The 27,052-nt window shown below is 51.8% G+C and overlaps 1 protein-coding gene across 3 annotated transcripts in view; it reads right to left on the bottom strand.

Annotated features, from left to right (window-relative positions):
- Window positions 1-27,052, bottom strand: part of DNAH3 (dynein axonemal heavy chain 3) — a 199,423-nt gene that overhangs the window by 140,990 nt on the left and 31,381 nt on the right. For all 3 annotated transcript variants that reach the window (XM_066275915.1, XM_066275914.1, XM_066275913.1), the window contains 7 exons: window positions 24,541-24,646; window positions 24,150-24,328; window positions 17,042-17,226; window positions 15,326-15,449; window positions 13,074-13,227; window positions 11,753-11,897; window positions 5,261-5,472 (listed from right to left, as the gene is read on the bottom strand). In XM_066275915.1, coding sequence (XP_066132012.1) covers window positions 5,261-5,472; window positions 11,753-11,897; window positions 13,074-13,227; window positions 15,326-15,449; window positions 17,042-17,226; window positions 24,150-24,328; window positions 24,541-24,646 — 1,105 coding nt within the window. The remainder of the gene's footprint in view (window positions 1-5,260; window positions 5,473-11,752; window positions 11,898-13,073; window positions 13,228-15,325; window positions 15,450-17,041; window positions 17,227-24,149; window positions 24,329-24,540; window positions 24,647-27,052) is intronic.

Below are 27,052 nucleotides of genomic sequence, written 5' to 3'. Positions count from 1 at the left end.
GTCGCGGCAGAGCGATGCCCCGGAGGGGCAGAGCATCGCCCCCTGGTGGGCAGAGCGTCGCCCCTGGTGGGCGTGCCGGGTGGATCCAGTCAGGTGCATGCGAGAGTCTGTCTGACTGTCTCTCCCCGTTTCCAGCTTCAGAAAAAATAAATAAATAAATAAAACAATACCAGGAAGGCCCTGGCTGGTTGGCTCAGTGGTAGAGTGTCGGCCTGGCATGCAGAAGTCCCGGGTTCGATTCCCGGCCAGGGCACACAGGAGAAGTGCCCATCTGCTTCTCCACCCCTCCCCCTCTCCTTCCTCTCTGTCTCTCTCTTCCCCTCCCGCAGCCAAGGCTCCATTGGAGCAAAGTTGGCCTGGGCGCTGAGGGTGGCTCTGTGGCCTCTGGCTCAGGCGCTAGAATGGCTCTGGATGCAACAGAGCAATGCCCCAGATGGGCAGAGCATCGCCCCCTGGTGGGCATGCTGGTGGATCCCAGTCGGGCACATGCGGGAGTCTGTCTGTCTGCCTCCCCATTTCCAGCTTCAGAAAAATACAAAAAAAAAAAAAAACCCAAAAAACCTTAAGACAAACAATCCAATCAAAAAATAGGTGAAAGAAATGAATAGACACTTCTCCAAAGAGGACATACAGATGGCCAATAGGCATATGAAAAAATGCTCAACATCACTAATCATTAGAGAAATGCAAATTAAAACCACAATGAGATATCACCTCACACCAGTCAGAATGGCGCTCATCAACAAAACAACACAGAATAAGTGCTGACGAGGATGTGGAGAAAAGGGAACCCTCCTGCACTGCTGGTGGGAATGCAGACTGGTGCAGCCACTGTGGAAAACAGTATGGAGATTCCTCAAGAAATTAAAAATCAAACTGCCTTTTGACTCAGCTATACCACTTTTAGGAATATACCCCAAGAACACCATAGCATTGTTTCAAAAGGAGAAATGCACCCCCATGTTTATGGCAGCATTGTTCACAATAGCGAAGATCTGGAAACAGCCCAAGTGTCCGTCAGTGGACAAGTGGATTAAAAAGCTTTGGAGGGTAGAGCGTCGGCCTAGCGTGCGGAGGACCCGGGTTCGATTCCCGGCCAGGGCACACAGGAGAAGCGCCCATTTGCTTCTCCACCCCTCCGCCGCGCTTTCCTCTCTGTCTCTCTCTTCCCCTCCCGCAGCCAAGGCTCCATTGGAGCAAAGATGGCCCGGGCGCTGGGGATGGCTCTGTGGCCTCTGCCCCAGGCGCTAGAGTGGCTCTGGTCGCAACATGGCAACGCCCAGGATGGGCAGATTATCGCCCCCTGGTGGGCAGAGCGTCGCCCCTGGTGGGCGTGCCGGGTGGATCCCGGTCGGGCGCATGCGGGAGTCTGTCTGACTGTCTCTCCCCATTTCCAGCTTCAGAAAAAAAAGAAAAAAAAAAAAAAAAAAAAAAAAAAAGCTTTGGAGGCCCTGGCCGGTTGGCTCAGCGGTAGAGCGTCGGCCTGGCGTGCGGGGGACCCGGGTTTGATTCCCGGCCAGGGCACATAGGAGAAGCGCCCATTGGCTTCTCCACCCCCCCCCCCTCTCTGTCTCTCTCTTCCCCTCCCGCAGCCGGGGCTCCATTGGAGCAAAGATGGCCCGGGCGCTGGGGATGGCTCCTTGGCCTCTGCCTCAGGCGCTAGAGTGGCTCTGGTCGCAATATGGCGACGCCCAGGATGGGCAGAGCGTCGCCCCTGGTGGGCGTGCCGGGTGGATCCCGGTCAGGCGCATGCAGGAGTCTGTCTGACTGTCTCTCCCCATTTCCAGCTTCAGAAAAATACAAAAAAAAAAAAAAAAGCTTTGGTACATATGTACTATGGAATACTACTCAGCCATAAGAAATGATGACATAGGATCTTTTACAACAACATGGATGGACCTTGATAACATTATACTGAGCGAAATAAGTAAATCAGAAAAAAGTAAGAACTATATAATTCCATACATAGGTGGGACATAAAAATGAGACTCAGAGACATGGACAAGGGTGTGGGGGTTATGGGGTGGGGGGGGAGGAGAGGGAGGGGGTTGGAGGAGGGGGAGGGGCACAAAGAAAACCAGATAGAAGGTGACGGAAGACAATTGGACTTTGGGTGATGGGAATGCAGTATAATCAAATGTCAAAATAACCTAGAGCTGTTTTCTCTGAACATATGTACCCTGATTTATCAATGTCACCTCATTAAAATTAATAAAAATAATAGAGACGGACAGGGACTAGAGGAGAACGAGGCTCTGTGGAGACCTCACCGCCTGCCCAGGTTTGACTCGGCTCAGCCCCAGCACAGGACTAAAGGATATCAAAGCCGGACGGGTCATCAAAGCTGACTCATGTTTGATCTTAGGTAGCCTCATGTCCCTGGGTCCTGGTATTTAGTGGGCATCAATAAATATTTATGGAGTTAAAAAAAAACAACAAACACATGAGTAAACCAGCTCATTCCAACGGCTTCCAACCTGCATTCTGAGGACACCTGCAAGACCCCTGAGGTCACAGAAATAACAGAGGTAGTTAACATTTACTGAGGCTTTCCTCTGCGTGGGCACCGTTTTAAGACCGTGGTGTAGTTCTGTCATTCTCCCAACACCATGAGGAAGGTACTGGTGTATTATTATCCCCATTTTGCATAAAAGGAAATGCAGGCAAAGAAATTAAGTCTCTTGCCCAAGACCATCCAGTTAGTAAAAGGGAAGAACTGGGACGTGGATCCTCTCTGACTCCAGAGCTCTTCCTGTCCCCCTCGCTCCGGTCTTGTGTGTACAGTGGGCGGGGGCTCTACACTGCAGACCTTTGGAAAGTGCACCCCTCAACTCTTAAGGTGCCCAAGAACGGCATTCCTTAATGGATCCTGTTAGCCCTGGGCTCTCACTGACCCCATGTGTTGTAATGATATAATGTTATAGTAATTAAATATATAGAAATACAAAAAACAAAAATATGGAAGATATATAAAGGTAATTAAAACATAATCTTAAAAATAGCTAAGGAAATGAAATAAAGTTATGCAGTCTGGATAGGAATTAATCTAGTGTGTGCAGATGGGATAAACAGACTGACTTTTGAGCAGGGCCCAGTTAGTGTGTGTGTGAAGTTATACATAGATAAGAAGTGGCTTGATGTCATAACTCTGTAAGCTAACATAAATAAGAACTTCTTAAAGAGTGGTTTGATGTAAACATTTCGGTAGATTAACATAAAAGGGGATTCCCTGAGAGGAACTCCCAAAAAGGTGGTTTGAGGTGATCATCCTGTAGATTGACACCTGTTAGAAGGCGTTGGCCAGAAAGGGTACTAAAGCTGAGGGGCCCCTGCTGAGGTAGTCGCCCAGACTCCAGCGTTGATGTGGACTGTCTCCATAGCGCTCTGAGCTCTGACCAAAGCCAGCCGAGAGGAGCATGCCCACGGGCCCCGCTTAAGCTGTACCCAGGCACGCCATAGGATCTGTGAGTAATAAACTGCCTGCGTGATTCTTGCAACTAAGTTGTGTGTCGGTCGTGTCTTTCCTCCGGTGGCAGTTAACAGTAGCATCCTCACAGCTGCCTCAAGAGTGGTCTCGAAGAGGCTGCCAGCCCTGCTGATAATCAGGAGCGTCCCACTGCACGGGGAAGTCGACTCAGGGACGCCTGATCGATGTAGAGCTGGGGCTCCACTGGGACACTGCGTGTGATTTAAGAACAACACACCGACCCTTTCTAGGACTAGACCGCAGAACCGTGTTAAGCCCCTGGCCCGTAAGAAAGACTCAGAGATTTCGGCAGTTTTATCACTTAACTTGCCTTTGCTATTTACGGATTTGAACAAAGCTGTTGATCTGTGACTAGTCCAAACTGGATGTGTTTTTAAGTGTAATAGTGCCCATGTTTCAAAAAACCAAAAAAAAAAAAAAAATTAGTATGAAAAAGAACTGTAATGTAAAATATCTCCTTCACACCTTTTGAACTGATTACCTGTTGAAATGATCCTATTTTGGATATGTTTGGTTAAATAACATGTATTCATTAAATTTATTTCAGCTGGTGAACTCTTTTTTTTTTTTTTAAATGTGGCTAAAATTACATAGACGTTCATGTTACATTTCTATCGGGCAGCAGCGTCCTAGGGGGCCCGCTTTGTTACCCGTCAGGCTGCGAGGTTCCCAGGGAGAGGCGCCCAGAAGCACCGAGGTGGGGGGGCTGCCCGTCTGCAGATCCCTGTGCTGGGCGCCCCAGCTCCAGACGGGACATCTGTGAGGATGGCCCCCTCCCCTGCCCTCTCGACACCCCTGCCTGAGGTAACCTGGAGCGGCAAGGCTTTCTGGGAAACCGAGACAGCTCCCTTCCACTCAGAAAACTGCCCCCTCTCTCGTGTCCTGAGACCCCTGGCTTCATGGGGCCACCGGAACGACCCCAGCCAACGGTGCCCAGCTCCCGTCCCGGGAAGGTCGTGGGTACGCCCTCAGAGCGGGACCTTCCGGGGACCATGGGCTCAGTTCCCGTGCGTGGATCCGAGTCAGAGAGGAATCTGTCTATGGATGCACGGCCCCTGCTCGCCTTTGCAGGTGATGCCTACCGTGGAGACATGCAGCGGAGTTCTCTATCCCCTGGTGAGTGTCCACACCACCACCCTGACCGTGGGTGGCTTATAAAAACCCCGACTGCTTATTCGGGGAAGGATTCCTGTTATTCTCATGTATAGACTCGGGCTGGCTGAGAGGAGACTGGAGACTTACTTCCGTCAGCCCAAGCAGGAGCCACGAGGCATCGTTGGGAGCCCCCAGGAAAAGATGCGACTTTCCTTTTTTTTATTTTTTGGTTTTTGTAGCCTAGGTCAAGAAACAAAGCAAGGCCCCTTCCCACTGTCATTCAACAGCACCCTTGTCACCTCTGAGAACCCTGAGCTGCCAGTTTGCTCAGGAAAGCAGAGCAGGAGAGCCTTTGAGGCCACTGGCTGGAATAGGGTTCAACCACCACGCCGCGGGGTCCCCAAAGAGAGAGGATCGTGTTCATGCAGAGAAGCAGCAGCTCATCCCTTTCCTGACCCTGCCCACCTGTCCCCTAATGTCAGACGGCATCACCCCCATTACTGCCCCGTGGCTTCAAGAAGATCTCTCCTTTCAAAGAGAAGCTTGACCGAGCCTGGTTCTTGGCTTCCAAGGAGCTACCAGGACCAGGTAAGGGCTGGGCTGGGCTGGGCGGGGCTGGGCGGAGCTGGGCTGGGCTGGGCTGGGCTGGGCTGGGGGGAGGGAGGCAGGAGAGGGTACCTGTCTCCAATGCCGGTCTTTCATTCCTGGGTTGCAGGAAATGTTGAGAACAGGGAGGTACTGCTTGAACTTATCGATCTTGAACTTCATGCTCTCTGCCAGGCGCCGGGGTGCGGGCACGTCCATGAAGGTCTTGGCCAGCTTACAGATGGTCCTCCACATGTTCCCTATCTCCTCTGCGATCTCCTCGGCATTCAGTGAAAAGAGGGGGCCTGAAATAAGAAAGAAAGAAGATGAAGCGAGGAAACGGTCCAACCACCGGAGAGGTGCTGGTCCCCGTGCACCTGGAGTCCCCTGAACTCCGAGCGGGAGCCTCGGTGGGGAAAGCACAAGCTGTGGAGCTGGGTCTGGGTCTGAAGCTTCCACTTAGCCCGTGAACCCTCTGGGCACATTACTGAACTTCTGGGAGCCTCAGCGGTATCACCCGTGATACAAGGGTAATAATGGGTCCCCTGGAAGGTGACTGGGAAAGTTAAGTGAGGAAAGTACAGCGGCTGAAATAACACCTAGCACACAGTGCAAGGCATATAGGCACAAACTGTTAGCATTGGTTACAGATGCTCCTACAGAGTACCGAAAGGTGCTCCACAGGCCCCTGGCCGGTTGGCTCAGTAGTAGAGTGTCAGCCTGGTGTGTGGAAGTCCCGGGTTCGATTCCCAGTCAGGGCACACAGGAGAAGCAAGCACCTGCTTCTCCACCCCTCCCCCTCTCCTTTCTCTATTTTTCTCTCTCTCTCTTCCCTTTCCAGAGCCATTGCTCCAAGTTGGCCCAGAGCACTGAGGATGGCTCCAAGGCCTCACCTCAGGTGTTAAAATAGCTCCATTGTTGAGCAACGGAGCAGCAGCCCTGCATTGGGAGAGCATCACCAGGGGTACGAGGCTTGCTGGGGCGGGTCCTGGTCAGGGTTCATGTGGGAGTCTGTCCCTCTGCCTCCCCACCAGTCATTGAATAAAAAAAAATAAAATAAAAATAAGAAAGGTGTTCCACAGATGTGAAATATTAGCAACTGGGGAATGTGGGTGAATGGAGACATGGGGAGGGGAGCTCTCTATCTAGTTCCAGCAAATTTTATGCAAGCTTGAAATTATTTAAAAATAGATTATTTTAAAAGACCAACACCCTTTTTTTTTTCTCCAAACTGCCCCCTACCATAAATTTCCTTTTCCTCCTTTTTTGTTATGGGCCCTTCAGTGGGTCCCACCTTCAGTCAAAATCGTCCCTGCTGTCACTCCCTTCCTCGTCAATATTTCAGGTTAGTGTGGATTCTTGCATCACGATGTGGCAAATTGTCTCCAAAAAATTTTTTTTCTGTCAGGGCTTCTGAGACTAAATATAGCTTCATGAATTACTAACATACTTCAGCAACCCAACATTTCTGTGAAGCAATCCAAAATTAAAATATTTTTAAAAAGAAGAAGAAAAGGTGCATGACTTCCAACGTAATACGTAAAAAGAATGATAGACCACCGTATCTCAGTGGGGTTGATCACGAAATGCAAGGCTGGTTTAATGTTTGGAAAGCAAACCATGTAATATACCATATTAACAGTCTGAATAAGAAAAATCATATGAGAATATACATTGATATAAAAAAAAAAGCATTTGACAAAATTCAGTATCAGTCATGATAAAAAAAATTCCAAACATTCTAGGAATAGAAGTTAGCTTCCTCAGTCTGATAAAGGGCACCCATGAAAAACTACACTAACATTGTACTTTCTATACATTAAATATGTACATCTTTTTACAGGTCAACCATCCTACAATAAAGTGGTTTAAAAAAAAAACAAACCAAAACAACTCATTTTACTTAATGGTAAAAGATGGAATACTTTTTCTCCGAGTTCAGGAACAAGGCAAGAACTTTTACTTTCATAACTCAATAACAGAAAGACAGCTGGTAAAATCCCAACATTCTTGTAAACTAAACAACATACTTCTAAATAAACACATAGATCAAAAAAGAAATCTCAAAAGAAATAAAAGATATATTGACCTAAATAAAAATGAGAAACAACTTATCAAAAGTTGTGAAATATAGCAAAAAAAAAAAAGCGTTTAGAAAGAAATTTATAGCATTGAACATATATCCTAAAATCAATAAGCTATGCTTCCATTTTAAGAAATTAGTAAAAGAAGAGAAAATTAAATCCAAAGTAAGCAGAAAAAAAAGAAATAAGAAAACCAAAAGCTGGTTCTTTGAAAAGAACACTAAAACAAATAAACCCCTAGCCAGGGGTGAATTTTACCAAACACTTAAGAAAGAAATGATAGTAATTTTCTACAATCTCTTCCAGAAGATAGAAACAGAGGAAATTATTCCCAACTCATTCTATAAGGCCAGCATTCGCCCTAATACCAAAACCAGACAAAGACACCACAAGAAAAGAAAATTAAAGACCAACATCTCTCATTAATACAGATGCAAAATCCTAAACAAAATATTAGCAAGTTGAATCCAATAATATGCAAAAAGAATTATACACCACAATCAATTGAGATTTATTATTCCAGGTACATAAAGCTGTTTCAACATTCAAAAATCAATTAATGTAATCTATCACATCAACAAGCTAAAGAAGAAAACATCACATAATCATACTGATAGATTCAGAAAAAGCTTTTGACGAAATCAAAACACCCATTCATGATAAGAATTCTTAGCAAATGAGGAATAGAGGAGAAGTTCCTCAACCTGATGCAAAGAGCAGATACAGAAAACCTACAGCTAACATCATCCTCGGTGGGAAGTAACTAGAATCTTTCCTGCTAAGATCAGGAACAAAGCAATAACCTCTCCCTTCATCACTCCTGTTCAACATCATTCTGTGAAAGTCCTAGCTAGCGCAAAAATACAAGAACAGAAGATACAAGGTAGGCATATTGGGAAGGAAGACATAAAATTGTTTGCCATTGACATGATCCTGCATATAGGAAATCTGAATTAAAAAAAGAATAATAAAAAAAAAAGCCCTCCTGGAACTAATTCACAATTATAGCAAGGTTACAGGAAGCAAGATGAATATACAAAAGTCAATGACTATCCTATATACCCGGAATGAAGAAGAGGAATTTGAAAAAAAATTTTTTTTCTTTCTGAAGCTGGAAACGGGGAGAGACAGTCAGACAGACTCCCACATGCGCCCGACCGGGATCCACCCGGCACGCCCACCAGGGGCGACGCTCTGCCCACCAGGGGGCGATGCTCTGCCCCTCCGGGGTGTCACTCTGCCTCGACCAGAGCCACTCTAGCGCCTGGGGCAGAGGCCAAGGAGCCATCCCCAGCGCCCGGGCCATCCTTGCTCCAATGGAGCCTTGGCTGCGGGAGGGGAAGAGAGAGACAGAGAGGAAGGAGAGGGGGAGGGGTGGAGAAGCAGATGGGCGCTTCTCCTATGTGCCCTGGCCGGGAATCGAACCCGGGTCCCCCGCATGCCAGGCCGATGCTCTACCGCTGAGCCAACCGGCCAGGGCCAGAATTTGAAATTAAACACACACATCCATTAACCTTAGCACTCCTACACTTGAAATACTTAGGTACAAGTCTAACAAAATATGTATATCCATATTTTAAAAAACGATAAAACTGTGATGAAAGAACCCAAAGAAGAAAATATATGAAGAGACATTCCTTCTTTGTGGAGAGAAACACTCAACAATGTCAAAGGTGTCGGCTCTTCCCAACTTCAGTAGATTTGATACAATCCCAGTAAAAATCCCAGCAAGTTATTATTTTTTTTTTTTTTGATATTGGCAAATTGGTTTTAAAGTTTATATGGGGACATCAAAGACCCCAAATAGCCAATATCATATTGAAACAGAAGGTAAAGTTGGGAGACTGACATATCTCTGTAACTACAAGACTTACTGTAAAGCTACAGTAATCACGTGTGGCAGTGATAAAAGACCAGACAAACGGGTCAACGGAACAGGAGAGAGAGCCCAGAAAGAGACCCACATATAGTCAACTGATATTTCAGAAAGGAGCAAAGATAGTATAATGGAGAAATAATGTTTCAACAAATGGTTTTAGAACTAATGGATACTCACATGCAAAAAAAAAAAAAAAAAGAATCTAGATGCAGACCTTATTATACCTTTCACAAAAATGAACTCAAAATGGATAATAACTTACATGTAAAATGTGAAACTACAAAAAAAAAATAAAAACCCTTAAGAACTAACATAGGAGAAAACTCTATACGACCTTGGGTTTGGTGATAACCTGTGATAAGATACAACACTGGAGGCGTGGTGTATGGGAGAAAGGACAAGCTGGACTTCTTTATTAAAATTTAAAAAACATCTGTTTCATGGAAGACACAGTCAAAAGAACAAGAAGATAGTAAGTCAAAGACTAAGATAATGATGGTTAGTGATAGCACCATCCAGCAAATCACCTGAGCTAATAAGGTCCTGCTGGTCTTCACTCTCCTCCCTGACCCCTGGCCCCCTAGCCGAGGTCTTCACTCTCCTCCCTGACCCCTGGCCCCCTATCCGAGGTCTTTCACTCTCCTCCCTGACCCCTGGCCCCCTATCCGAGGTCTTCACTCTCCTCCCTGACCCCTGGCCCCCTATCCGAGGTCTTTCACTCTCCTCCCTGACCCCTGGCCCCCTATCCGAGGTCTTTCACTCTCCTCCCTGACCCCTGGCCCCCTATCCGAGGTCTTTCACTCTCCTCCCTGACCCCTGGCCCCCTATCCGAGGTCTTCCCTCTCCTCCCTGACCCCTGGCCCCCTAGCCAAGGTCTTCACTCTCCTCCCTGACCCCTGGCCCCCTATCCGAGGTCTTCACTCTCCTCCCTGACCCCTGGCAAGGTCTTCACTCTCCTCCCCGACCCCTGGCCCCCTATCCGAGGTCTTCACTCTCCTCCCTGACCCCTGGCCCCCTATCCGAGGTCTTTCACTCTCCTCCCTGACCCCTGGCCCCCTATCCGAGGTCTTCACTCTCCTCCCTGACCCCTGGCCCCCTATCCGAGGTCTTTCACTCTCCTCCCTGACCCCTGGCCCCCTATCCGAGGTCTTTCACTCTCCTCCCTGACCCCTGGCAAGGTCTTCACTCTCCTCCCTGACCCCTGGCCCCCTATCCGAGGTCTTTCACTCTCCTCCCCGACCCCTGGCCCCCTATCCGAGGTCTTTCACTCTCCTCCCCGACCCCTGGCCCCCTATGCGAGGTCTTTCACTCTCCTCCCCGACCCCTGGCCCCCTATCCGAGGTCTTTCACTCTCCTCCCTGACCCCTGGCAAGGTCTTCACTCTCCTCCCCGACCCCTGGCCCCCTATCCGAGGTCTTTCACTCTCCTCCCCGACCCCTGGCCCCCTATCCGAGGTCTTTCACTCTCCTCCCTGACCCCTGGCCCCCTATCCGAGGTCTTCACTCTCCTCCCCGACCCCTGGCCCCCTAGCCGAGGTCTTCACTCTCCTCCCTGACCCCTGGCCCCCTATCCGAGGTCTTTCACTCTCCTCCCTGACCCCTGGCCCCCTATCCGAGGTCTTCACTCTCCTCCCCGACCCCTGGCCCCCTAGCCGAGGTCTTCACTCTCCTCCCTGACCCCTGGCCCCCTATCCGAGGTCTTCACTCTCCTCCCTGACCCCTGGCCCCCTATCCGAGGTCTTTCACTCTCCTCCCTGAGCCCTGGCCCCCTATCCGAGGTCTTTCACTCTCCTCCCTGACCCCTGGCCCCCTATCCGAGGTCTTTCACTCTCCTCCCCGACCCCTGGCCCCCTATCCGAGGTCTTTCACTCTCCTCCTTGACCCCTGGCAAGGTCTTCACTCTCCTCCCTGACCCCTGGCCCCCTATCCGAGGTCTTCACTCTCCTCCCTGACCCCTGGCCCCCTAGCCGAGGTCTTCACTCTCCTCCCTGACCCCTGGCCCCCTAGCCGAGGTCTTCACTCTCCTCCCTGACCCCTGGTCCCCTAGCCGAGGTCTTCACTCTCCTCCCCGACCCCTGGCCCCCTATCCGAGGTCTTTCACTCTCCTCCCCGTCCCCTGGCCCCCTATCCGAGGTCTTTCACTCTCCTCCCTGACCCCTGGCCCCCTAGCCGAGGTCTTCACTCTCCTCCCTGACCCCTGGCCCCCTATCCAAGGTCTTTCACTCTCCTCCCTGACCCCTGGCCCCCTATCCGAGGTCTTCACTCTCCTCCCTGGCCCCTGGCCCCCTATCCGATCAATCACTACGTTCTGTTAGCTCTACTCGCTCAGTATCTCTCTAGCAACCGCCCAGTAGTGGAACTGCCTCTTACTCTCCCACCACCTGCCTCTCTGATTCACTATTCAATCTATGTCTCTGGGTGCGGCATCTGGCAATAGATCCGGCTCTGTGACCCCCACCTGTCATATCAGAAAAACCTGACCGTGGCTGTCTCAGATCCAGAGTATCAGAATGTGACACAACGTCCAGACAGCACCTGAAGGTCAACCTTCTTTCAGAAGTGGCCGGGCTGGACCCCGTGACCCCCGCCCCCACCCCGTCCCAGCCCAGCGAGACCAGCCTACCGGTCATCCACTCCTCGGACTTGACGCTGAACTCGTAGGTGGTCATCCACAGCTGCTCGTAGGGCACTTTGTTGGTCATCATGGTTTGCAGAAGAGGGTAGCTGCTCTTCTCCTTTTCCAAAAGATCCTCCTCCTTATTGATCCACTGCAGGCCAAAGGGGATGCTGTCCGTTAGGTGGGCGGTTCTCCTGACCCTTAGAAACCACCGTGGCAAATTCCCCAACGTTCTGAAAACTAAACTGAGGAAGACGCTTGCTCGTCTGGAGAGCAAGAGCGGAAAATAAGGCGTGGCTCAAGCGGGTCCCCCTGTACCGTGGAGGGTCGTGGTGGCTGAGGTGACACTCTGGTCTCCTTGGCTGCCTGCTCCATCAGCTCTGTTCCCACTGTCACAGAGCCACAGCCCCAAGCCCACCATTCTGACGTGTACATTTGCTGTTTACACGGTGTTGCCTTCTTGTGTTGACTTGCCTCAAAGGCAAGAACTTTAATTAGGTTAGAGAACTTACTAATTGACCATCGGGGCAAGTTACTTAGCTTCTCCAAGTCATCCTTCTCTCGTTTTTTTGTTTGTTTGTTTGTTTTTTGTTTGTTTGTTTGTATTTTTCTGAAGCTGGAAACGGGGAGAGACAGTCAGACAGACTCCCGCATGCGCCCGACCGGGATCCACCCGGCACGCCCACCAGGGGCGACGCTTTGTCCCTCCGGGGCATCGCTCTGCCGCGACCAGAGCCACTCTAGCGCCTGGGGCAGAGGCCAAGGAGCCATCCCCAGCGCCCAGGCCATCTTTGCTCCAATGGAGCCTTGGCTGCGGGAGGGGAAGAGAGAGACAGAGAGGAAGGAGGTGGGGGGGGATGGAGAAGCAAATGGGCGCTTCTCCTATGTGCCCTGGCCGGGAATCAAACCCAGGTCCCCCGCACGCCAGGCCGACGCTCTACCGCTGAGCCAACCGGCCAGGGTCCGTTCTCTCGTTTTAAATAGGGATCAATGGAGATAATACCTAATACCAGTATCTACCCCAGAGGTTTGTTATGGGCGTGACGTGATGTATAGCATGTAGGAAACTCTATACATTGCTGAGCACATAATGAATGCTCAATCCATGCGAGCAACTAGTCTCTTATCATGCCTTCTCTGTGTGCTCAGTGACTAACGGAAGAACTAGGATAATGTGGGCATGTAGAAGAAGGTAGCTGGAAGTACCAAGGAAAGAACTGGTCAATCAATTAATCAATCCTATCCAGCTGCCAGGCGATGTTAGGAAAACTACAGAAACAACGGAACAAGTACAGTGTCACAAGTTCCCATCCCAAGACCCCCGAACCTCAAATTCCGCCAGGGCCTGGTCTAGGTTCTTGGAAAGCTCGGTCAGCTTTTCGACGTTGCTCTTCATTTCTTCTGTGCTCATCACTTCGCGTTTTTTAAAGCCTTCCAGCTCCTTGCTGTAGGTCTCAAGTTTCAGCTCAAATTCTGAGCACCTGAAAGTCAAGACAGCCCACTTGTATTGGGACTCTCCTCCTGGGTGATTTTTCAAAGTCACAGCACTTGTTCACCCATAATCTGAACTCCTGATACAAGATATCTTACTAGTTATAATCCCACCTCCCAGAGACAGCTGCTCCAAACTGTGTTTGGTGGTTAAATACTTTCAGATGAACAGGTGAATCTATATGTATGTGAATATATAATATAGGCGGGTATATATACATTATTAGTTCATCCATTACTTATTTATTATCGGTTGCCTAATATATTCCAACAGCTTCTCTAGGCATCAGGGGGACATTTTTAAAGTACACTATTAAAGATTCCTACCCTCACATAGCTTGTACTTTAGTTGCCAGACACCTGGACATAAACATACATGGATGGATGGATGGATGGATGGATGGATGGATAAATCTATTCATAGACAAAGATGAAATGAGACACTTCTGATAGTGATAACTGTTTTTTGTTTGTTTGTTTGTTTGTTTTTTATTTATTCATTTTTAGAGAGGAGAGAGAGGGGGAGAGAAAGAAACAGAGAGAGAGAAGGGGGGAGGAGCTGGAAGCATCAACTCCCATATGTGCTTTGACCAGGCAAGCCCAGGGTTTCGAACCGGCGACCTCAGCATTTCCAGGTCGACGTTTTATCCACTGCGCCACCACAGGTCAGGCTGTGATAACTGTTTTGAAGAAAATAAAAGAGTGGATGGAAGAGTGACCAGTTCTTTAGGGCAGAGTGACCAGTGGATGGAAGTCAAGGGTTACTTTAGACGAATCAGGGAAGACTTGTCCAGAGATGTATTTATTTATTTCATCTATATATATCATCCACAAAGCAGGTCTTCTATTTACTTCTCCCTTTTCCTAATGAGGCAGAATGATCCAGAGTGAAGGGGCCAGGTTCTAGAGCTCAACAGGCTAGGTTTAAATCCGTATTTTGCCACTTAGTAGCTGTGACCTTGGCCGAGTCATTTGTACCTCAGATGTATCAAATGAGGATGGAAAAGCACCCGCTTTACTATTTAAAAAGGGCAAAAGATGTATGCGATCTGAAGAGAAACCAGGGTATACTTTAGTATTCAATAAGCTGACAAACACAAAATACTCAGAATTGGACCTGGTCTATAATAATATCACTCTACAGGTGTTTGCTCTCATTTGCTAGAATACGAACTCCATCGATGCAGATTTTTATCTCCTTAATTATTTTGTATCTCCAGCATTTAGAATAGTATCTGGCACGGAACGCACAATCAATATCCGTGGAAAGAACAGGGATGGAGCATTGGGAACAGCTGTCGTGACGTACCATAAATCCGGCTATTATCTTAAGAATGCCTAATTCTGTACGGCGGTTTTAATGTTCTTTTTTTTTTTTCTTCTTCCTTAAAAGTAATTTATGAAAGTAAATTTTCAAGTGGTGTGATCTGGGTTTCATTTTTAATGGCACTGTGTGGAAAGCAGCATCTGATCAGTTTCCCCCGGAAGGTCCCCAGGTCCTCCTGGTATTTATGTCCCTGTGAAAATGGTCTCCTCTTGAGTTTGAACTAGAGACCAAGCAGCTCATTTCTAACAAAGACTGTGGCAAAATGATAAGATGTCACTTCCAAGATTAGTTACAAAAAAGACTGTGATCTCTCTCTCTCCCCTTCTCTCTCTTGTCACTTCCAAGATTAGTTACAAAAAAGACTGTGATCTCTCTCTCTCTCTCCTTCTCTCTCTCTCTCTCTCTCTCCCTCTCTCTCCCCCTTCCCCTTCCCTCTCTCCTTCTCCATGTGAAGAGCCAGCTGCCACATAAGTTACTACTCTACACAGAGGCCCATCTGGAGTGTCACTCTGTTGCAACCAGAGCCATTCTAGCACCTGAGGCAGAGGCCATGGAGCCATCCTCAGTGCCCGGGCCAACTTTGCTCCAATGGAGCCTCGGCTGTGGGAGGGGAAGAGAGAGACAGAGAGGAAGGAGAGGGGAGGGGTGGAGAAGCAGATGGGCGCTTCTCCTTTGTGCCCTGGCCAGGGATTGAACCCAGGGCTCCCGCACGCCAGGCCGACGCTCTACCACTGAGCCAACCGGCCAGGGTCCTCCTATACCTTTTAATGAGGTCCATCTCTGCCAGGTCCCTCTTACTGAAGAGCAGATTGCGGCTGTTTTCAAAGACATCTTCAATCTGGTCCGGCCAGAGGAACAGGGTGCTATTCAGTTTGATATCCTCTTCTGCAAAACACAGAGGGTCTGCTTCAGGCCGTGGCTCAGCATGGCGAGCACCCGGGGCGTCCATTCCACAGGAAAAGAAGAGGTCAGCAGACACACCGGGGTGCGGAGGGGGCAATGAACGGGGGCGTCCGCCTGGATGAACGACCACTGACATTTATTCAGCGCTTACCGAGGCCCCGGCGACCATGGAAGCCGGCACCCTCACCCGCGTCTGTACAGACGGGACACAGTTAAGGAAGTGGTCGAGGTCACACCGCTGCAACGTGGAGGGTCGGTTTCAAACCCGGGTCTCCTCAACTTCCAAGCCCGTGTTCTAACCTGGATCCTCACCGCCTTCCCCGCAGGAGAGTAGAAACCTGGGGAGATGTCCTGGTTCTAATCTTTTAAACTGTTTCACCTCACAAGAGTCTCAGTCTCCCTTCTGGCTACGAGTCGGTAGTAATATCCATCCCGGACGACCTACCTGCCCGGTGGCTCTGGTCAGTTACAATGCCCTGGCTCCCTGGTGGACCCTTGGATCTCAGGGCACGACGGTCGTCACAGGGTCCAGTGTGCGCTCACCAGGTGGAGGGCGCAGCTCAGGGGGGGCGTGGGGATGGCTGAGAATGACTTCTTACTCCTGGTCCATATCCCTCCCTCCTTCCCTTCACCGCTCCCTCCTCAAACATCGTGACGACCGGGTAATTCACAGGTGTTTCCGGATGGAAACCGCTCTGAAACTTGGCTTGGGAGGAGCCTCCCTGCTGTGGCTTCAGAACTGGGTCCGTACACACTCTCACGTGGCCTCGTGGAAAGACCCTGGCCACTTCTTTTCCTCTCTGTGATAGGCAGGGGCAGGGGGGAAGTGTCCGGCCCTCCCCGGAGGTGCAGTGGATCAAGATTACGGATGAGTGAAATCCACCCATTGAGAAGAAGATTTCATTGGGGCCTGAGCAGGCGGTGGCGCAGTGGGTGGGGCACTGACTCAGACCCCGAGGTCCCAGGTTCGCAACAGGAGGTCGCCGGCTCAAGTGCGTGGGCACCGGCTCGAGTATGTGATCATCGACATGACCCCATGGTCACTGGCTTGAGCCCAGAGGTCACTGGCTTGAGACCAAAGGTCGCTGGCTTGAGACCAAAGGTCGCTGGCTTGAGCAAGGGGTCACTGGCTTGGCTGGAGCCCCCCCAGTCGAGGCACAGATGAGAAAGCAATCAACGAACAACTAAGATGCAGCAACTACGAGTTGATGCTGCTCATCTCTCTCCCTTCCTGTCTGTCTCTGTCTCTGTTTGTCTCTCTCATGCGGTAAAAAAGAAAAAAAAATGCATTTGGGACGTGATGTTTTCAGGACACCGGGAACAAGATGCTCAGACCGGCATCTAAGAAACAGAACCCCAGGGGGCTCGTCTCTCTGTCTAAACAACCAGATTCCCTCTGCTGGACTCAGACGTCTGTGTGACGAGCCCCCGGGACACGAGGAGACGCCGGACAGCGGCTCTCCCGGTCCTCATAGTTAAACGTGGGGTGGCTAACTGTCCCACCCCGGACGCCTGTCCCTAAGCCACAGACGCACAGCCCCCCCGGCCCGCGCACCCGGGCGTCTGAGACTCACGGGGCAAGTCCGCGTAGTCCATCAGGAACTCCAGTCTCTCCGCCGCGTCCCTCAGCTTCCTCCGGAGCGTGAACACGGTGACCTCGCTGGACTTCCTCAGGAAGGCGATGAGCGCGACCAGCTCCTCCGTGGTGGCCGGAATCTCGCTGACTCTGTCGGCGATGCCGCTGTACTGACCGCAGATACTGTGGGGGTGGGAAACAGCCGCCCTCCTCAGCATCGCCGGCGAAAAGAGCTTTCTAAAAAGATGTGATTCTTTTTTTTTTTTTTTTTTTGTATTTTTCTGAAGCTGGCAGACAGACTCCCGCATGAACCCGACTGGGATCCACCCGGCTCGCCCACCAGGGGGCGATGCTCTGCCGTGACCAGAGCCACGCCAGCGCCTGGGGCAGAGGCCAAGGAGCCATCCCCAGCGCCCGGGCCATCTTTGCTCCAATGGAGCCTTGGCTGCAGGAGGGGAAGAGAGAGACAGAGAGGAAGGAGGGGGGGGGTGGAGAAGCAAATGGGCGCTTCTCCTGTGTGCCCTGGCCGGGAATCGAACCCGGGTCCCCCGCACGCCAGGCCGACACTCTACCACTGAGCCAACCGGCCAGGGCCAAAAGACGTGATTCTTAACCAGACCAGGGGTTTCCGACTTTTCTCTACTGCAGATCCCCGATGGGTGACAGGCCCCGTGCACGTCACACTTCAGGAATAGGGACGGTGGGAATCACAGGAATGTCTGACCTGTGTTAAGCCTGTTCCTAGGTCCTCAGGTCCTCCTGTCCTCCTAGACCAGCTCATGGGATCGTCACACCCTGCTAACTAAGAGCTAGGGGCTATTTTGAGCAACATTTTGAAAAGAAGTGAGGCCGAGTGACTCGATCCAAAGCGCCACGGTGCACAGGTGCCGAAGCCAGCATCAGAACCTGGTTCCGTTGTTTCCTAAGCTGGCGCTCTTCCTAGATACACCCTGAGGAGAGCCCAGATCTAGACCCAAACTGCAACAATGACACCACCACTACCAGCCACTTCTCAACTTTTTTTACGCTGAAGTATAGAGCACCGAGTAATTTGTCATCGCCGCTTCTCACGAGTACACCGGCAAGCTTATCTTCACGGACCGCAGGTAATTCCCGGGGACACAGAGAAATGGACGGACGGACGTTCAATTCCTGGGACCGCTAGATCGAACTGTCCACTTCTCCTCAAACCCATTGTGAAAAGGGTGGTTATTATACGGAAGATTTGAATAGTCTGTACTTCCTACAAAAGTCAATGAATCAGAGTCTTCAGTATTTTAAGTAGAATTAGGAACACACTAACTAGAATCTTTTTGTTTCATTGTTTGTTTGTTTGTTTTTTAGAGAGGACAGACAGAGAGAGAGAGAGAGAGAAGGGGGAAGAGCAGGAAGCATCAACTCCCATGTGTGAGGGAGCTCTTGTATTGGGGCACTGATCCTATTAACACGGTCCTAGCCCTCAGGACCTGATCACCACCCAGAGGTCACCTCCAAGTATCATCACATTAGGGACTGGGTTTCAGTGTACGAATCTGGGGAGGACACACATGTTCAGTCTGTAGCAAACCGCTAGTGCCCAATGGGATCGTGCCGAGAGACAGGACCTATGCAGAGATGATGGGGTTAAATGAAGTTAGAACGGGGTGACCCTTATGAGAAGAGAGAGAAACACCCGAACTCTCTTCCCCTGCCATGCGAGGACGCAGCAAGAACGCGTCTGTCTGCAAGCCTGGAAAAGTCTCTGCTAGGAGCCAGATTTGTTGGCACCTTCACCTTAAAACCTCCAGCCTCTAGAACAGCGAGAAATTAAATTTCTGTTGTTTAAGCCTCTCGGTGATATTTTGTTGCGGTAGCCCGAGTCGACTCGTCAAATACCCAGTGAAAGATGTCAAGGGGGCCCTGGCCGGTTGGCTCAGCGGTAGAGCATCGGCCTGGGGTGCAGGAGTCCTCGGTTCGATTCCCGGCCAGGGCACACAGGAAAGGAGACCATCTGCTTCTCCACACCCCCCTTTCTTCTCCTCCCACAGCATGGCTTGAATAGTTGGAGCAAGTTGGCCCCGGGCGCTGAGAATGGCTCCATGGCCTCTGCCTCAGGTGCTAAAATAGCTCGGTTGCCAAGCAACAGAGCAGGGCCCCAGATGAGCAGAGCATCACCCCCTAGTGGGCTTGCCGGGTGGATCCTGGTCAGGGTGCATGCAGGAGTCTTTCTCTGCCTCCCTTCCTTTCACTAAATGTAAAAAAAAAAATTTTAATGATTGCATGACAAACTCCTAGACCATCTACACAGAAGTCTGCTCGGCAGTGATTCTAAGGGGAGCCCCTGAGTGTGTCCAGCAGTGCTTCTAAGAGGAGCCCCTGAATGTGTCCAGCAGTGATTCTAAGGGGAGCCCCTGAACGTGTCCAGCAGTGATTCTAAGGGGAGCCCCTGAGTGTGTCCAGCGGTGACTCTAAGAGGAGTCCCTGAGTGTGTCCAGCAGTGATTCTAAGGGGAGCCCCTGAGTGTGTCCAGCAGTGATTCTAATGGGAGCCCCTGAGTGTGTCCAGCGGTGACTCTAAGGGGAGCCCCTGAATGTGTCCAGCAGTGATTCTAAGGGGAGCCCCTGAACGTGTCCAGCGGTGATTCTAAGGGGAGCCCCTGAGTGTGTCCAGCAGTGATTCTAAGGGGAGCCCCTGAATGTGTCCAGCAGTGATTCTAAGGGGAGCCCCTGAGTGTGTCCAGCGGTGACTCTAAGGGGAGCCCCTGAGTGTGTCCAGCAGTGATTCTAAGGGGAGCCCCTGAGTGTGTCCAGCAGAGATTCTAAGGGGAGCCCCTGAACGTGTCCAGCGGTGACTCTAAGGGGAGCCCCTGAACGTGTCCAGCGGTGAATCTTAGGGGAGCCCCTGACTGTGTCCAGCGGTGACTCTAAGGGGAGCCCCTGACTGTGTCCAGCGGTGATTCTAAGGGGAGCCCCTGAGTGTGTCCAGCGGTGACTCTAAGGGGAGCCCCTGAGTGTGTCCAGCGGTGACTCTAAGGGGAGCCCCTGAGTGTGTCCAGCGGTGACTCTAAGGGGAGCCCCTGAGTGTGTCCAGCGGTGATTCTAAGGGGAGCCCCTGAGTGTGTCCAGCGGTGATTCTAAGGGGAGCCCCTGAATGTGTCCAGCGGTGACTCTAAGGGGAGCCCCTGAACGTGTCCAGCGGTGACTCTAAGGGGAGCCCCTGAACGTGTCCAGCGGTGACTCTAAGGGGAGCCCCTGAGTGTGTCCAGCGGTGACTCTAAGGGGAGCCCCTGAGTGTGTCCAGCGGTGACTCTAAGGGGAGCCCCTGAGTGTGTCCAGCGGTGACTCTAAGGGGAGCCCCTGAGTGTGTCCAGCGGTGATTCTAAGGGGAGCCCCTGAGTGTGTCCAGCGGTGATTCTAAGGGGAGCCCCTGAGTGTGTCCAGCGGTGATTCTAAGGGGAGCCCCTGAGTGTGTCCAGCGGTGACTCTAAGGGGAGCCCCTGAATGTGTCCAGCGGTGACTCTAAGGGGAGCCCCTGAGTGTGTCCAGCGGTGACTCTAAGGGGAGCCCCTGAGTGTGTCCAGCGGTGACTCTAAGGGGAGCCCCTGAGTGTGTCCAGCGGTGATTCTAAGGGGAGCCCCTGAGTGTGTCCAGCGGTGACTCTAAGGGGAGCCCCTGAGTGTGTCCAGCGGTGATTCTAAGGGGAGCCCCTGAGTGTGTCCAGCAGAGATTCTAAGGGGAGCCCCTGAGTGTGTCCAACGGTGACTCTAAGGGGAGCCACTGAACGTGTCCAGCGGTGATTCTAAGGGGAGCCCCTGAACGTGTCCAGCGGTGACTCTAAGGGGAGCCCCTGAACGTGTCCAGCGGTGACTCTAAGGGGAGCCCCTGAACGTGTCCAGCGGTGACTCTAAGGGGAGCCCCTGAACGTGTCCAGCGGTGACTCTAAGGGGAGCCCCTGACTGTGTCCAGCGGTGATTCTAAGGGGAGCCCCTGAGTGTGTCCAGCGGTGACTCTAAGGGGAGCCCCTGAGTGTGTCCAGCGGTGACTCTAAGGGGAGCCCCTGAGTGTGTCCAGCGGTGATTCTAAGGGGAGCCCCTGAGTGTGTCCAGCGGTGACTCTAAGGGGAGCCCCTGAGTGTGTCCAGCGGTGACTCTAAGGGGAGCCCCTGAGTGTGTCCAGCGGTGACTCTAAGGGGAGCCCCTGAACGTGTCCAGCGGTGACTCTAAGGGGAGCCCCTGAGTGTGTCCAGCGGTGACTCTAAGGGGAGCCCCTGAGTGTGTCCAGCGGTGACTCTAAGCGGAGCCCCTGAGTGTGTCCAGCGGTGACTCTAAGGGGAGCCCCTGAGTGTGTCCAGCGGTGACTCTAAGGGGAGCCCCTGAGTGTGTCCAGCGGTGATTCTAAGGGGAGCCCCTGAGTGTGTCCAGCAGAGATTCTAAGGGGAGCCCCTGAGTGTGTCCAACGGTGACTCTAAGGGGAGCCACTGAACGTGTCCAGCAGTGATTCTAAGGGGAGCCCCTGAACGTGTCCAGCGGTGACTCTAAGGGGAGCCCCTGAATGTGTCCAGCGGTGACTCTAAGGGGAGCCCCTGAACGTGTCCAGCGGTGACTCTAAGGGGAGCCCCTGAACGTGTCCAGCGGTGACTCTAAGGGGAGCCCCTGACTGTGTCCAGCGGTGATTCTAAGGGGAGCCCCTGAGTGTGTCCAGCGGTGACTCTAAGGGGAGCCCCTGAGTGTGTCCAGCGGTGACTCTAAGGGGAGCCCCTGAGTGTGTCCAGCGGTGATTCTAAGGGGAGCCCCTGAGTGTGTCCAGCGGTGACTCTAAGGGGAGCCCCTGAACGTGTCCAGCGGTGACTCTAAGGGGAGCCCCTGAGTGTGTCCAGCGGTGACTCTAAGGGGAGCCCCTGAGTGTGTCCAGCGGTGATTCTAAGGGGAGCCCCTGAGTGTGTCCAGCGGTGACTCTAAGGGGAGCCCCTGAACGTGTCCAACGGTGACTCTAAGGGGAGCCACTGAACGTGTCCAGCAGTGATTCTAAGGGGAGCCCCTGAACGTGTCCAGCGGTGACTCTAAGCGGAGCCCCTGAGTGTGTCCAGCGGTGACTCTAAGGGGAGCCCCTGAGTGTGTCCAGCGGTGACTCTAAGGGGAGCCCCTGAGTGTGTCCAGCGGTGATTCTAAGGGGAGCCCCTGAGTGTGTCCAGCAGAGATTCTAAGGGGAGCCCCTGAGTGTGTCCAACGGTGACTCTAAGGGGAGCCACTGAACGTGTCCAGCAGTGATTCTAAGGGGAGCCCCTGAACGTGTCCAGCGGTGACTCTAAGGGGAGCCCCTGAACGTGTCCAGCGGTGACTCTAAGGGGAGCCCCTGAACGTGTCCAGCGGTGACTCTAAGGGGAGCCCCTGAACGTGTCCAGCGGTGACTCTAAGGGGAGCCCCTGAGTGTGTCCAGCGGTGATTCTAAGGGGAGCCCCTGAGTGTGTCCAGCGGTGACTCTAAGGGGAGCCCCTGAACGTGTCCAGCGGTGACTCTAAGGGGAGCCCCTGAGTGTGTCCAGCGGTGACTCTAAGGGGAGCCCCTGAACGTGTCCAGCGGTGACTCTAAGGGGAGCCCCTGAGTGTGTCCAGCGGTGATTCTAAGGGGAGCCCCTGAGTGTGTCCAGCAGAGATTCTAAGGGGAGCCCCTGAGTGTGTCCAACGGTGACTCTAAGGGGAGCCCCTGAACGTGTCCAGCAGTGATTCTAAGGGGAGCCCCTGAACGTGTCCAGCGGTGACTCTAAGGGGAGCCCCTGAGTGTGTCCAGCGGTGATTCTAAGGGGAGCCCCTGAGTGTGTCCAGCAGAGATTCTAAGGGGAGCCCCTGAGTGTGTCCAACGGTGACTCTAAGGGGAGCCCCTGAACGTGTCCAGCAGTGATTCTAAGGGGAGCCCCTGAACATGTCCAGCGGTGACTCTAAGGGGAGCCCCTGAACGTGTCCAGCGGTGACTCTAAGGGGAGCCCCTGAACGTGTCCAGCGGTGACTCTAAAGGGAGCCCCTGAACGTGTCCAGCGGTGACTCTAAGGGGAGCCCCTGACTGTGTCCAGCGGTGATTCTAAGGGGAGCCCCTGAGTGTGTCCAGCGGTGACTCTAAGGGGAGCCCCTGAGTGTGTCCAGCGGTGACTCTAAGGGGAGCCCCTGAGTGTGTCCAGCGGTGATTCTAAGGGGAGCCCCTGAGTGTGTCCAGCGGTGACTCTAAGGGGAGCCCCTGAGTGTGTCCAGCGGTGATTCTAAGGGGAGCCCCTGAGTGTGTCCAGCGGTGACTCTAAGGGGAGCCCCTGAGTGTGTCCAGCGGTGACTCTAAGGGGAGCCCCTGAATGTGTCCAGCGGTGACTCTAAGGGGAGCCCCTGAACGTGTCCAGCGGTGACTCTAAGGGGAGCCCCTGAATGTGTCCAGCGGTGATTCTAAGGGGAGCCCCTGAGTGTGTCCAGCGGTGACTCTAAGGGGAGCCCCTGAACGTGTCCAGCGGTGACTCTAAGGGGAGCCCCTGAACGTGTCCAGCGGTGACTCTAAGGGGAGCCCCTGAGTGTGTCCAGCGGTGACTCTAAGGGGAGCCCCTGAGTGTGTCCAGCGGTGACTCTAAGGGGAGCCCCTGAACGTGTCCAGCGGTGACTCTAAGGGGAGCCCCTGAGTGTGTCCAGCGGTGACTCTAAGGGGAGCCCCTGAACATGTCCAGCGGTGACTCTAAGGGGAGCCCCTGAACGTGTCCAGCGGTGACTCTAAGGGGAGCCCCTGAGTGTGTCCAGCGGTGACTCTAAGGGGAGCCCCTGAACGTGTCCAGCAGATGACGAGCGGGAGGACCTGTGACCTCCGACAGCAGGCCCGTGAAGCGGCACTTCCCAGAAGTCACCTGCGAGGAAGCAGAGGACCCTCCGCGGACTACCTGGGGACACGGCTGACCTCCTCCTCCTCCCAGCTCCGGGAAGCGTTCTCACACCCGCTTGCCTCCCAGCCTGAGCGCGAGTCCTGTGCCACCCTCGTCGCGGGGCGGACACAGCGGGAACCGAGAGCTCCCTGGTCACTGCCGGGAAGGGTACGTTCTGTCCATGGTTCCCGCCTCCCACGGCGCCAGACACCGTTCCGACTTCGCCACAGGCCACGGCAGTACCTGGCGTTGGTGTCGCGGTTGACGTCCACTTGGAACTGAATCAGACAGTCCACCAGGTCTTGGGCGCGCTCACACAGGTCACGGTTGAGGGTCACGGCGTCCAGGCAGAACATGGCCAGCGGCACAGAAATGTGCATGGACGCAATCTCGCTTCTCCGCCTCTTTATGCCATCGATCCTCTGCAAAAAAAAAAAAAGAACAAGAAGGAATGTAGTCAATGGCTCCATTTACCTCCAGCCTCTCTATGGCTTTGCCAGGGGGCGTCCCCCGGGACCACCTGGTGCCACGCTGAGCCCCGTTTATATACGAAGAAAAACCCACCGGCTACCGATTGAAGGAGCTGCAGCCCGTGTCACCCAGATAATGAAATGGCCAAGGGGCGAGCGCCTACCGTCACAAAATCGTCGATTTCGTGATTCTCCTTCAGGAACGCGGTGACGCTCTGCCGTGCCCTGTCATCCAGCAAGTCATCGTACTTTCTGTAGATCTGCAAGTATCTTCACAAACACACAGACGCGGGCCACCAAGCCAGGTCAGTCAGAGCGGCCAGGGGGCGGGCGCAGCACACACAAAACCAGCCCGAGCCCAGACACGACATCGAAGGCACGCCGAGCAGGAGATCCGGAACTCTGGCTGCAGGTTCCAGCTTTGTTACCTCCCAGCTGCCTGAACTTAGACCAGACACGGGGGACCCCTCTGGGGACGGCGGTCTCGACAGGCGACGTGTCGAGTTCACCACGCTCACCCCCATGAAAACTTAGAAACTGAGACGGGAGTGTTTCGGCTCACGCCATTAGCGTCATGCTTTTTTTTTTTTTTTTTTTTTTTTTTTGGACACTCATTTTTGGTCATTTTTTCTGTTACTACAGTACAGTGTCCAGGACAGTAGAGTTATCTCCTTTTCCTTTTTCTGTGGCTGAGCTGTGTTTTTATGTTCTAGAACAGGGGTCCCCAAACTTTTTACACAGGGGGCCAGTTCACTGTCCCTCAGACCGTTGGAGGGCCAGACTATAAAAAAAACTATGAACAAATCCCTATGCACACTGCACAGATCTTATTTTAAAGTTAAAAAAAAAACAAAAAGGGAACAAATACAATATTTAAAATAAAGAACAAGTAAATTTAAATCAACAAACTGACCAGTATTTCAATGGGAACTATGCTCCTCTCACTGACCACCAATGAAAGAGGTGCCCCTTCCAGAAGTGCGGTGGGGGCCGGATAAATGGCCTCAGGGGGCTGCATGCGGCCCGCGGGCCATACTTTGGGGACCCCTGTTCTAGAGGATGATTTTTGCAACTGTGTGAGGATAGGTGAGTGACGTAGGCTAAGGTGTGTTTCGACCTACACCAGAATTCGGGTGACGTCACTGTCATAGGAACAGAACTGTGTCATCACCCGAGGACCCCTTGTATTTCTCTTCTTCAAAGATCAGGGTCAGGCCTGACCTGTGGTGGCGCAGTGGATAAATCGTCGACCTGGAAATGCTGAGGTCGCCGGTTCAAAACCCTGGGCTTGCCTGGTTAAGGCATATATGGGAGTTGATGCTTCCAGCTCCTCCCTCCTTCTCTCTCTCTGTCTCTCTTTTCTCTCTCTCTCTGTCTCTCTCTCTCCCTCTCTCTCTCTCCTCTCTAAAAATGAATAAATCAAAATTAAAAAAAAATTAAAAAAAAAAAGATCAGGGTCTTTCATGGAAGTGGCAGTAATAACGCCTCAGAGCGCAGTTTTAACAATGTATACCTAAAGCAGTTAATACTGAACCCAAAATCCAGCGGACATGCAATAAACATGACTTCCTATCCCTCCTTCCAGCTCTAAAATTCCACGTGTACATTTTAGGATAAAAATCTGGAGCTGAGGAACCTCACATCGATGGAATAAAATTGTTTCCCGCTGTCTGCTAACAGCTAATGCGGAAGCAGCAGAACAGACTGCTCTTAGATCGGAGGATGTGTTCGAAATGCTCTGACGTAAAATAAGTTTAAATAAAAGCAAAGGTGAGCCTGACCCAGGTGGTGGCACCGTGGATAGAGCGTCATCCTGGGATGCTAAGGACTCAGGTTCAAAACCCCAAGGTCCTCGGCTTAAGTGCGGGCTCACCAGCTTGAGCGCGGGATCATAGACATGACCCTGAGGTCGCTGGTTTGAGCAAGGGGTCACTGGCTCAGCTGGAGCCCCCTGGTCAAGGCACCAGTGGTGGGATTCAGCCGGTTTGCACCGGTTCAAAAGAATCGATACCTAATATTTTGTTGAGTTCGGCAAACCGGTTGTTAAAATGGCCCTTGTCATCAGGGTGGACTCCCGGGCAGCCGCCCAGTGTGGAAACCACAGATTTCATTCTTTACTCTTTTTTTAACGTTCACCTGCACAACAGCGTAGTCTAAGCGCCCGTGGTCATGTTCATTCCGACTATAGGTGAAAAAAATTTGACTGAACTATGCTTGTAATATTTATTTATTCACTTCATAAAACTCCTTATCCCTTTGATGAAATACTACATTTTAATTCATTCACGTTTGTTGCTTCAGTAAACATACATACAACGTAAAGAGAAAAAGTGCCAGACATCCAGGGGGTGACAAGCTGTCCTTGGAAATACCTTAAATCACGGTTTCATTGTTTTTGTCAGGTATTATTAATATTTTTTATTAATATTTTAAAACTCTTTCTTGTAACATGATCTAGTGTTGTGTACCTCTTTTATTGTTATTATTTAAGTATTAGATGCATGACATAATGAACTACCTTTGGTATATCATATTTTTAATACTTAGAATGGTCATTAGGGCAGAGAACTAGTTGTTAAATTATTTAAATCCTACCACTGGAAGGCACATATGAGAAGCAATCAATCAATAAACAACTAAGGTGTTGCAACTACGAGTTGATGCTTCTCATCTCTC

The sequence above is a fragment of the Saccopteryx bilineata genome, chromosome 4 (genome assembly GCF_036850765.1).
Source record: "Saccopteryx bilineata isolate mSacBil1 chromosome 4, mSacBil1_pri_phased_curated, whole genome shotgun sequence".
NCBI lineage: Eukaryota > Metazoa > Chordata > Mammalia > Chiroptera > Emballonuridae > Saccopteryx > Saccopteryx bilineata.
Note: the sequence above shows the minus strand (reverse complement) of the source record. Positions and strands in the feature narration are given on the sequence as shown.